Source organism: Malurus melanocephalus, unplaced genomic scaffold (genome assembly GCF_030028575.1).
Source record: "Malurus melanocephalus ecotype Western Australia unplaced genomic scaffold, MMel_1.1 scaffold_121, whole genome shotgun sequence".
Taxonomy (NCBI): Eukaryota; Metazoa; Chordata; class Aves; order Passeriformes; family Maluridae; genus Malurus; species Malurus melanocephalus.
This window is the reverse complement of record NW_026623353.1, coordinates 541,925-554,082: the sequence shown is the minus strand read 5'-3', so window position 1 is coordinate 554,082 and position 12,158 is coordinate 541,925. Positions and strand designations below refer to the sequence as shown.

At 39.5% G+C, this 12,158-nt stretch overlaps 1 protein-coding gene across 1 annotated transcript in view; it reads left to right on the top strand.

Moving 5' to 3' along the window:
- Positions 1–9,806, top strand: part of ACSL1 (acyl-CoA synthetase long chain family member 1) — a 37,372-nt gene extending 27,566 nt beyond the window's left edge. Inside the window, exons 12-21 of the mRNA XM_057370210.1 lie at positions 720–854; positions 2,447–2,581; positions 3,328–3,423; positions 4,405–4,477; positions 5,104–5,192; positions 7,587–7,703; positions 8,059–8,202; positions 8,754–8,855; positions 8,957–9,028; positions 9,227–9,806. Of these exons, the coding sequence (XP_057226193.1) occupies positions 720–854; positions 2,447–2,581; positions 3,328–3,423; positions 4,405–4,477; positions 5,104–5,192; positions 7,587–7,703; positions 8,059–8,202; positions 8,754–8,855; positions 8,957–9,028; positions 9,227–9,367 (1,104 nt within the window). The 3' untranslated portion in view covers positions 9,368–9,806. The remainder of the gene's footprint in view (positions 1–719; positions 855–2,446; positions 2,582–3,327; positions 3,424–4,404; positions 4,478–5,103; positions 5,193–7,586; positions 7,704–8,058; positions 8,203–8,753; positions 8,856–8,956; positions 9,029–9,226) is intronic.
- The last annotated feature ends 2,352 nt before the right edge of the window (positions 9,807–12,158 follow it).

The following is a 12,158-nucleotide window of genomic DNA, read 5'->3' as shown; positions in this document are numbered from 1 at the left end:
AAAAAAAAAAAACCAAAAAAAAAATCAGGAAAAAGAAAGGGGTTGGGTGGTGTAAGGTAGGTGGTGAAGCTTCTAGACTTCTAATTTCTAGACAGAGAATATACAACACAACAGGATTAAGTCTGCCTTCCTTTGTGTAGGTCTGAAGTGATGCAGAAATAAGCTCTGGCTCTGCTAGAATCTTCTAAAGAGCGTCTTGATCACCTAAGAACAACTCCTCTGCTCACATCAGTCTTGTGAAATGACAAGGAAAACCAGAGTGCAAGGAATGGAAATGAAGTAGCATGAGGCAGAAATCCTCACTGGACTAGTAAATAGAGTGTGTTGACTATAAATACAGAATTTCTTRGTATATAACAGGGGACAAACACAAGCCTAATATTTTTAAATAAGCTTGTTAAATATTTCAAATGGAGAAGTTCTTATTTTCAATCTTTTGCTACCTCCTGGGTCACTGGCATTGCCTTATTTGACCAGCTGCCCTTTTTGGATAGTGGCTTTTGTGCTAAGCTTGAAAGTCTGGTGTACAGCAGATGTGTCTTGCTACTTGGTCTTGCTAGTCCCATCATATAATGTGAGAATGCTGCAAAACTAGTCCAGAAGTTGAGAGGATTTAAGGTGGATCTTGCACAGTCTGTACTGCATAGGATTGTCATACAATTAAAGCTGGAACACATTGTACCTCCTGTATTTTCAGAGTGTTTACTTTTTTCTAACAGTGTGTGGTTCTGTGCCATGGGGCTCGGATAGGATTCTTTCAAGGGGATATCAGACTACTAATGGATGACCTAAAAACACTGCAGCCAACCGTATTTCCTGTAGTACCAAGACTGTTGAACAGAATGTTTGACAAGGTAAGTCTACAGGCAGGAGTCCAGACCTATGCAGGCTTTTAAGAGACTCAATGAAGTTTGTGCTGCCAGAGTAGGAGTAACTGCTGTGCCCTGGGACATTAAACTGACATTCTAACAAATGTGTATATCTCTCTTTCTAAGAGAGCTGAAAGTACAGGGAGTAGTACTGGCTGCATTAAAACACTTTCAGGCAGCAAATACCGGTGCTCAAAAATCTGACTGGGGGACTTGATTCTCTCTATCTTGGTTTATAACTTCGTATTTTGCGCTGAGCAAGTTATTTAAGTCTAGTCTACAACACGAAAATGAGGCTTGGCATCTGCATGCCACACTTTTAGTATCTGACTCATGGAGTGGAATCTGCAAAGCAAGGTCAGGTGTTTGCCTATGTTTGCATGGACACATACAAGTTTCCTACACAGCAGCCAGTGTGTCCTAGCTGGGAGAGCTGTAAACCAGCCAGCTGGGAGGGCTGGGGAGAAGGTGTGTCAGTAGCCCTACTCTCCTGTGTGTGCTGCTTGTCTGCTCAGGGTCATCTGAGATGGGAATTTGAAAGCAGATTCTCTCTTGAATTTCATATTTTAATTGGTCTTTTGCRTATGGGTGACTAACTCTTGATAGGATACAGCCAGGGGGGCTAAAGGACATAGTTAAGTCCTGTGACTGCTAAAGAAATGTCRGAGCTGTCTGTGCTGTCTTAGCCAGGACATTTCTTTGATCCTGAGACTAGAGGAACACTAAGTAACAGAAGGTTCTKTTTGGCCTCAGGAACAAATAGTGCAACTTGACTACATTTGGAGGGGAGGGAAACCTCAAACCACCTTTGAAATGTAGCTCCTTATTCTGCTTATATATTCTCTACTGGAATTTGAGAAAGTCAAAGCTTGATATTTTGTTCTCATGATTTCTTCTTGTTTAGTCTGGTGCCCTGAGGCTTCCACACTGCTACAGCACTGTTTTAACTTCAGCCAGCCTTACAGTAACCTAGTATGTGAAGAAAGTTGGGAAATGGGCATGGCAGCAGGGCATAATGCTGCAGTATGCATGCTTTCAGTCATAACATCGAGTCTTCCTCTTTCCAAATGAATATCCTAATGTGTGGTTTACTGTTGAGTCTGCTCTCTGGCTTCCTGAGAACAGCTAGAAGGAGCCTTTGAAAAGTAATCTAAAGTTCAAATTTGTATACGCAAGACAAATTTAGTGTTTCTGCATCTCTTCACAAAAACTTGTTACATTATGTATTATGGTAGGATGCTTTTCAGAAAATGCTAAGGATTGTGCTCAATTTGAATTTTGATGATACTAGAATAGAGAAGTAAACCAACCACTTTCATTCATACATTTTAATGAAGAAATTCTACATTGAAACAGCATCAACACAATTTGATGGATATCAAGAATTAGTTAAGTGCTGATTTCAATGCTTGAACTGAGGTGAAAATAAAAATGCATAAGTATTTCTTACTGGAATTAAGATGTGTATCAAAGGTTGTTTGAATTTGTTTTTCACTGTTAAGAGTTTCCATACATATGTTAGAAAAAGGGAATGGTCGGCTATGAGGCTTCTAACCGCAGTTCATGTTTATTAATAGATTTTTGGGCAGGCGGATACTTCATTAAAGAGGTGGCTGTTGGATTTTGCTTCCAAGAGGAAAGAAGCAGAACTCAGAAGTGGTATAGTCAGAAATAACAGCTTCTGGGATAAAGTCATCTTCCGCAAAATACAGGTATGCTTGAAAGCCTCTGAGTTGAAGTTTTCAATTGTTGAATTTCATATGAATGGTTATAATCTGATATGGCTTTTTCACTGATTTAATGACTACCTGGCTACTCAGAGCAAAAATCAGAGCTGTCTTTGTTTTCAACCTCATTTTTTCAATTCCCTTAGTTCTCATAATATCAGCTAACTGTATTAAGGAAGTCACTCTGAAGCAATCTGGTGCTTCTCTWACCACTTTGAAAGCAAACACTGTCCTTCTGAAGGAAGAATGCTAAGTATGACACAGTGCCACCTGTAGCCCCCACTGTCTTCTCCCTTTTGGTCACTAGTAAGTTATGCCTGCTGTTAYATCTGACACTCACTTGCTGTGGCCTTAACCTTGGTTGTACAACATGCCCATGTGGCTGCTTTTTATAGCATTCAGGATGTATGAGAAGCTGATATAAGGCAGTTAAAAATAAAGCCATCACTGTAAGGCCATGGCTTAAGCTCTTCAGACTTTTGATAGAGTCCTTATTGCAGTGATGCCATAGTCTGTACAGATATTGTATTTTTGAGATACCATATCTTCCTGCCATTAATAAGACTAAAAACACTTCAAGAAAGACAGCTTGCAATAGCAGACTAAACTTTATTCTCTAACATTTGTGGGTGGCACTGTAGGTGAACCGTGGCTGAGAATGTCATAGAGGAGGACTCTGGAAATATCTCTAAAATGCTTTTGGTGTCCACAGTATCTTGTGTCTGTTGTAGGCAAGTTTGGGAGGAAAAGTACGGCTGATGATTACAGGAGCAGCACCTGTGTCTGCAAGTGTACTGACCTTCCTGAGAGCAGCTCTTGGCTGTCAGGTGAGTTGCCTGGTCTTAATCCTAAATCTTAAATATTTTAATACCCAGCTTCAGCTTTGTTACAGCTTTTCCTGATTGTATGGATAACTCTTTCTGATGTTCTTGGAGACTATAGAAGTGCATGCCCTTTTCCTGAGTTTCTCTCAGTTTCCTGAGATTTCTGTATTTATCCCAAAGTCTTTTAACTGAAGTAAYCAGCTGACCTGTCTTAAAGACTTTTTTTTTGGAAGGCTGCAGTAAGCAATAAATTATGTACTTGGATTAAGTTTATGGAGTTTGTCTTGCTTACACAAGTATTTGTAACTACTGTGGAGAACCTAATAATCAATGGGATGAACTRTAGAGTTGTTATTTTGAAGATGAGGCTGGTGTGAATCAGATTGCACAGACTGCATTTCTCTTCAGTCTCTTCAAAGTATATGCTTTTGGAGGTAAAATATGAATTACAACATTACAACAAATGTGTTGAAATTAAATACATTTCAAAGATAGAAAACAAAAATACTCTAAAATATCAGGCTTCCATAGCTTCTTGAAGTTTTTCAGTGGTGTGTATATATTTTGTATAGGAAAGGGAAGCCTGTCTTGTGTATGACAATCAAAGAGCTGTGATGGGGCATAGGGATTCCATTTCTGGCTGTCTTAGACAAACCTATTTTTAAATTACATTAATGAAGTCACTGCTAGTGCTATGGTTCTTCATTTCTTTCTTGCTTCCTGTTTCARTCTAAACAGGTGTTACATGCTATGTGAAATTGAGTGAAACTTAAAGTAAATATGGGAACTGAAAGTGGAATATTAGCACTTAAAATTCTGTATTGTGATAAAACTCATATATCAGTATTTTTTAGAAGATGCTGTGGGTTTTGGTACAGTCAAATTTAAACAACTAGAAGAAACAAAATATTAATTGCATTTTAATGAAGAAATGTTGTGTTGAAAAGTAATCATCTTAGGTTATATTTTGATTTCACCTTGTAGTTCTATGAAGGTTATGGACAGACTGAATGCACAGCTGGATGCTCCCTGTCATTGCCTGGTGACTGGACAGCAGGTATGGTGTTCAGCTGTCTACCTGTCTGTTAAATTTCAGGGTCTTGACATTTTTCAGAGGTCCCTGATAAATTTATTTAAGCTTCAGTAATACCTATCATGAAGGATAAGACTTTTTGGTTTTCTTCAAGCAAAATAAAAGTTTTGAAGGGATCCCTTGAAGCTTCTTCCCCTAAATAGATATGAATGTTCAGTAAATGAAACTTTTTATAGGATTTGTTTTTGTAAGTTGAAGTAGATTTAGAAGGAAGGTCATAGTATTAACCCTTGTAGTTTCTCTATAGTGCTGGTAGTTCCAGGTAGTGCTGGAAATCCGAATGGCATTTTTTGGTCTTGGAATGAATAGTCTGCACCCCACTCAGCTGTTACATGTCTAACTCCCAAACTGAAATAATATTGCTAATTGAAACTGTAGTGGAACTTGTGCTGGTGGAGAGTCCTGATGGGAAGAAAAAAGCAAGCCTGAATACACGGTTCAGCTTGTAACATTCTTAGGGATGTCTCAGAATTTAATGTTTCAGTCCCAGCAAATCAGTTTTTCATTTTTCTTCGGTGTGTAAGCAGCTTATTTTTTTCGTAATCTGATTTAAAAGCATCAGGCTTTTGAAGTGTTACTTTATTTAATAGGTCATGTTGGAGCACCAATGCCATGCAATACCATCAAGCTTGTTGACGTACAAGAAATGAATTACTTGGCTGCCAAAGGAGAGGGTGAGGTAAGTAATAGCAGAAGGTCAATGTGAGCCTCTTGTGAAATCTTGGAAAATGTTGGGTTTTTTTTGTTCCTGAAATAACAACTGAGTTTAGTCAAAGTGCTAAACATGGCCTGGTACCTAAAATCTTAAGATGTCTCCATGCAATACTGGTTAATGATTCACAGAAGCAAACCAGGAAATAGTATATTGGAGGGGAGAAGAAACAGCTTAYATAGCAATCTGTTATCCCACAGGTTTACAGATGGTTGTATGACCATTTATATGATTGCATGACCAAGGCAACATCTCCCAGCTGTGGGGTAGCTGGGAAGTGTAGGCACCTGTAGTTATCCTTCAGCAGAATGCTGGCAGAGAGCTTCCCTCCCACCCCACTGCCAAAGGCTAGAGAACAGCTGATGCATGTAGCCAGTTACCCAGCTGGTGATGTGTGAGATGAGGTAATCTAAAGTGGCTGGAAACTCCTAAGAGAAAYGGAAATCAAGCGCCATGAAGGCTGCTGATGATTTGTGATGCCTGCTTGCACATTTTTGTGAACCTCTATGCAGCCTGCACAAATTGAACACCTGTGTTTTATAAATTGCATTTTGACGACTTGGCTTTATATGTGATTCTATATGCTGTCTTTTAGAATATTTTTTGAAGTAGACAAAGTTCAATYTGTGTATATTCTATGTACTTTGAACAGATGATCATGTAGTAATTTATTTTCCCCAAGTCTTTAAAGCAGGTTAACTATGGTGTCTTTCATATGCTTTCAAGAGGCTGTGGGGGCAGCTGGGGGAGCGAGAAATTAAAAAGTACCTTAAGCAAATAACTAATTTGTGGCTACAGAGAATTTATAATCTTTATTTGTTTTGGCTGTAATTTGTATGAGACTAGAGACAAATCATTGGGCTTTAATTCCCAGAAATACTCAAGGATTTAGTCCATCTTGGTGGTGGGAAACTGCTTGCAAGTGAAGAACAGTGTCAAAATTCTTCTGTCTTGCACAACTCCATATTTAGTCTTAATCAGCAATTACTGCTTCACTTTAAGTATGCTTTTAAAGCTTGCTCTGCTAGAGGAATTGAGTATTCTTACAATGAGAAATAGTTAAGTCGTTTTAAAAAAAAAACAACCTGTAAAAATKTTTTGTTTACACTTAATGTGAAATTTGCTGCATTGGCAGTTACTTTGGACTTCAGTATAAATGGTAACCCCTTAATACATCAGTGCCATCTTACATCTTTCATGCCTGACTTCCTCAGTATGGRCTGTTCTAAATGTAAGAAAAAAAGTGTTGTAAGTTGTTTAACATAACTCAAAGCCTGTGGCTGAGGAATTGGCTCTCCTTATCCATTTACCTAAAATAAATCTTCCTCCTTATTGTCTGCTTTTCAGATGGGTTAAATGTTTCTAGTTTCCTTCCCTGAGAGCATTCTCTGCTCTCAGCCTGGCTTTTCATTTTTGCCATTTATCCCTGTTCAAGAAGAATAAATTTGTGACTAGAATTATGTATGAGCAAATGCAGATGAGGTCTCAGTGCCAGCTAGCAGGATAAGATAAATGGTATGCTGTCTCCACTAGGAAAAGCTGTCACTTTGGTTTGCTGTTTCTGTGTAGGTGAAGTAGGAGCTGTGAAAAATTAATGTTTGATTTGGTCAGTCTTTGGACTTTACTGAGACATGTAAAGTTCTCTTTCATTTTTATCCTTCCAGGATAACATCTGTTTTATAATAAAAATTACTTGGTTTATAACACATGACTTTGGTTTGGTCCTGAGTTTGGTACTGTCTCCATAAGGTCCTCAGAAACCTCACTAATACTCTGATCTCCTTCCTATTGACAACATCTCATATTCATTGTATTGTAGTTCACCAGCATGCTGGGTAGGCACTAAAAATGSATGGGGTGAGTTTTTCAAGAATCAATTCTTGACCTATGTTAGTAATTTGTTCTAGTTYAATTTTTGGATAACAAATGTGCCATTTGCTTGATACACAGCTTTTATTTTCCCCCCCATTAGTTTTAACACAATCCCCCTGCTGTTTAGCAAAGCTGAAATGAACATGTTGCCAGGCTGAGAGAGATAGTATTTCTGGATCTAGCAGAATTTTTTTCACATAAATAAAACCAAATTCTTTCTGGTAGGTTCCAATTATTCAAATAGTGGATAAGAACACTGCTGTTAGACTGGAAGAGAACAGATCCTTCCAATTACTTATTATACTTCATACCAGTGGAAAACATTAGGTCTCCAAAAACCATGAGTAGAAATTTCTGTTAAAACACAAACTTCCTCTTGACTTTTTAATAGGGGTTATTAAGAACCATTGGAGAAAATATTTGTTGCTAATAGTGAAGGCTGATTTTTTTCCTTCATAGTAGCATGTATTAACAAATGGCTGTTTTCAGGTGTGTGTGAAAGGGCCAAATGTCTTTCGTGGCTATTTGAAAGATCCAGAAAAAACAGCGGAGGCTCTGGACAAAGATGGCTGGCTTCATACAGGAGATATTGGGAAATGGCTACCAGTAAGTTAACTTACATAGCTGAAATGGTAATTCTACAGTTATTAGCAGAAATTTAACAAATATATTAGAAAACATTTGCTATTGAATGGACTTAGGTGMAAGACAAGAATTTGAGGAGGAGGAGAATTACTGTTGTAGCTAAATCTGTGTGCCTGGAGCTAAAAAAGTATTTGTAGTGCCAGTCCTGAGGCTTTCCCCAGTTTAGATTAGATGTATCCATAACCTGTTTTCTTCTAACATTCATTTCACAGTACTCTAGCCCAGTTTTAYTGTGCCAGTGTGGTATTCCAAATTTGGGTAGATTGCTTTTTCACTTGAAGCACCTCTTCTGAGTGAAAGTTATTTCTGTCAACAGAATGGTACGCTGAAGATCATTGACCGGAAAAAACACATCTTTAAACTAGCCCAGGGAGAGTACATAGCACCAGAGAAAATAGAGAATGTGTATCTGAGATGTGAAGCACTTGCACAGGTGTTTGTCCATGGAGAGAGCTTGCAGGTAAGCATTTTTCAAGTAATTAAAAAAACTATTTTAAAAGGAGACTGCTGAAGAGTCTTCCTTCCTTTCTTCTCCCACCCCAAACTTTAGGATTGAAATTTAAATTACCTTAAATTTTTATYGTTACACATTTTGATTCTGATTGAACTCCAGAAGTTACAGAGAATGTTTCTRGATTTAATTTCAGAGCAGGTTGTAGAGCTGAACTAATTTGTGTATTAATTGTAATATAAATTGCTAACAGCGTRCAGAGGGAAAAACCCAAAAAACAAAGAAACAAAAACCAAAACAAACAAAAAAAGAAAAAAACCCACACCAAGAAAGAACCTGGGTATCTTGTGGGTTTGCAACTGTAAATAAAAATGTGGGTCATAAGAGTAATTCTTTCAATTCAGCTTCTGAACTTCACTCCYGTGTTCAGGTAGCAGAAAGCTGCTGACTTTACAGCAGGATCAGAAATGCTTCCTGAAGTCTAGCTGACTAGTAAGAAATGTGTAGGAACTAAAATGTTGACTTAGGAATTGAATTTTTGTCATTTTTTTTTTTTTTAGGCCTTCTTAGTAGCTGTTGTGGTACCTGATCCTGATACTCTGCACAACTGGGCCAAGAAAAAGGGATTTGAAGGCTCCTATCAAGAGCTATGCAAAAACAAGGTAAGACATATCTAACTGAACAGTTGGCTGCTCTGCATCAGTGTTTTCAAGTTAATGCTTATGCAAGCATGAAGCTATACAATGTATTTCTGTATCCACAGGATGTCAAAAAACACATTCTGGAGGACATGGTGAGAGTTGGGAAAGAATCTGGTTTGAAGTCATTTGAACAGGTATGATGCTTGTGAGAACCAAATACCTAATTTTTTTAACTTCGCAACACCAATACGATCTGATTCTCCAGAAACTGCTTTTAATTTGTGTCTGAAAAACTTCTCAAGTGCCAGGCTTTTCTATGATGTCTGGGCAAGTTTTAATAGTCTTGTCTACTTCAAGGAATACTGTTTGACTAGTAACTTTTTATTTTTCAGGTGAAAGACATTGTCCTGCACACTGAAATGTTTTCTATTGAAAACGGCCTGTTGACACCAACATTGAAAGCAAAGAGACCAGAACTGCGAAAACACTTCCAGTCACAGATAGATGAACTTTATGCTAATGCCAAAATGTAACATGAATGGAATGAAGAAAGTGGCACATGTCTGTCTACTGTTGGCCTTCATATCTGTATTTTGACTACAGCAAAAATAGGGAAGGAAACTGTGCAATCATTAACTTGTACAAAAATGGGTACTTGCCATAGGAACACTGAAGAAATGGAACACTGCCTTACTGTCAAGTTGTGTTGCATACTGTTTTTATGGTGACCTACAATTTCCAAAAAGAGCCTTAACTATAAATGGTAACTATATGTAAGTTATTTAATATTTCCTTGGTCAAAAATGGGATTCACCTTCACCAAGGAACTAAGGTTTTATTGCCAGCATGTTTGCTGTCTGCAGTGTGTTTTGCAGTTGTCAATTCCACAAAGGATTTGGCAGCTTTGAAAATGCCTCTAAGTATCTTGCATCCTCAGAAAAATTACTTAATCTGTTAAAAAAAAAAACAAAACCCCACCTAACCACCGAAAACCCCAAAACCTTACAGTTGCATAGCTGGTACCACATCTTCGTTAGTCGCAACAGTAACTGGGGCAAGGCATCTGAGCTGTATCTCCCTTCCACATCTGCAGCCAGTTATGAGTTGTTCTTCAATAAGGTAGAAGCCAGCACTCCACACAAAGAAGTCTGACCAGAAGGTCCTCAGAGTAAGTCTGCATATGGTGGTTCTGCACTGTGTGGATGCAGTTCATTCAGCAGGTGTAGCCTCTGCTACGTTAGYGTGATTCTGGAGTGGTGCCAGCCCTGCAAATGGGCAGATCCCAACTCTGTCAAGAACACTAGAGATCTAAAAACCAAATCAGGAGGCTGGGCTATGCTAACAGTCAGGGTAAACATTGTACCTGTACTAGCCACTTGTTTCCCTGTAATGAACTTATATTTAAAATGCATTTTATAAAAATGCACCAGGCCCTTTGCAAGTGGAAGAGCTTCTAACATAACCTCTGTTTTCTGTGCTTTATGTATGAGCCACTGAGTATTCTTCACTGAATAGCAAAATAGGTCAGGTAGAATGTTTTTGCCTGATGCTTTGCAGCAATTGGAATTGTTTATCTATGCCAACAGAACTGTGTTGGCCCAGGATAGGTATTTGTTCAGGGATTAAAAACCTAATTCCCAGATAACTAGTTATTATTTTGCAATTTATCTTGTTTGAAAAATCAGCAGAAATAAGCCTTATGAAGCATAAGTCTTTTGCTATCCTTAACAGAGTTGGTTTTGCATTAACATTCATTGCTGTTTTTTGAAAACATGGATATATGTAAAATACAAGCACAACAAGGTTTGCACTAAGATTGGTGTGTGATTGTAATGCACTACTCTGTAGCATAATTTCATAYGTGTATGCAATTCAGGTACACAAATCCAAGTCAACTGTTAGAGCAGTAGTTTGTTACATTGAAATTCAAATGTTTGCTTAGTGTTGGCCATTTCTATGTTTTATAAAACCAAAACAATTTTCAAAACCAATGAAGGAAACCAAAATAAATATTTCTGCATTTCAAGGCTGTGATGTTTGTTTTTCAAGGAAAAATGCTGCTGACTAACAAGCCCAGGTGTAACTTTTTAACTGAGAAGCTGTAAATCTCCACTGCTACAGACATGCTAAATACAGTATAAGGCTGGTTGTTAACACTTTTACTTTTGGAAAGTGACTTTTTATGTTTAGGGTGTTGGCCAATCTTTGTAAAGAAAGGAATGCTGTTATATTTAACTTGCTCTTTCAGTACATTTCTAAACAAACAATTTTTTTYTCTTTTTCTGATGGTTGTGTTCTTACCATCACTTCCAATTCCTTGACTGAAAGCTAGAGTTTTCAGAAACTCTTTTGCAGCTTCTGGGTGGTAGTGGGTTTCCTTATTCCATACCATCCATTTGACCTAAATTGAGGGTATGGTATTTCAGGGGCTAAGTTAATAGACCAGGTAGAGGAAGTACCCACACTAGGACAGTTTATAGCTCTGTGGGAATACAGATGTCATTATGAKATATTAAACACTCTTCTGTTCCTATGCCTGGTAGAGTTTCGCTTCTTAATTTTGGATGTTCCTTTATACATTTTTTTTCCCTACTGCAGGAAACCTAAACCAAATTTGTCACTTACTGAAGGACATAATCTAGTATCCTGCTTGGAAAGATGGGSAAGGGTCACCACACCTCTTCTAGTGGAGATAAATGCAGTTCTTATCCATTTCTGAGCGAACGTTTATGTTGTTAACATTAAAAAAGCCTTTCTAGAAAAGCCCTCCATCACTACAGAAATAAGACAGGGGCCGGGTGCTATAGCCAGCAAAGCAGAAGTGTAAAGAGAACTGACTCCTAAAGTGATTATTTCACCGTTTTAGCTTATTTGATTGACTAAAGCAGGGGTGGTTAGGAGAATCCTCCGGAACATTAAATTGACTTCCGCGGGCCTAGGCCTTGGCCGACGCCGGGGCGGGGCTGTGGTGGTGCTGTCCCGGTTCCCGTTCCGGCCTGGCGGCTCCTCCCGCTCCTCCCCTTCCTGCCCGCCGGGGCCGCGCGCGCAATTCCAAAGGCGGCGGGAGGCGCCAAAGGCGGCGGGGACCGCGCTGAGGGGCCGGGCCCGGGGAGCGGGGCCGCGCTGAGGGGCCGGGCCCGGGGAGCGGGGCCGCGCTGAGGGGCCGGGCCCGGGGAGCGGGGCCGCGCTGAGGGGCCGGGCCCGGGGAGCGGGGCCGCGCTGAGGGGCCGGGCCCGGGGAGCGGGGCCGCGCTGAGGGGCCGGGCCCGGGGAGCGGGGCCGCGCTGAGGGGCCGGGCCCGGGGAGCGGGGCCGGGCACGGGGAG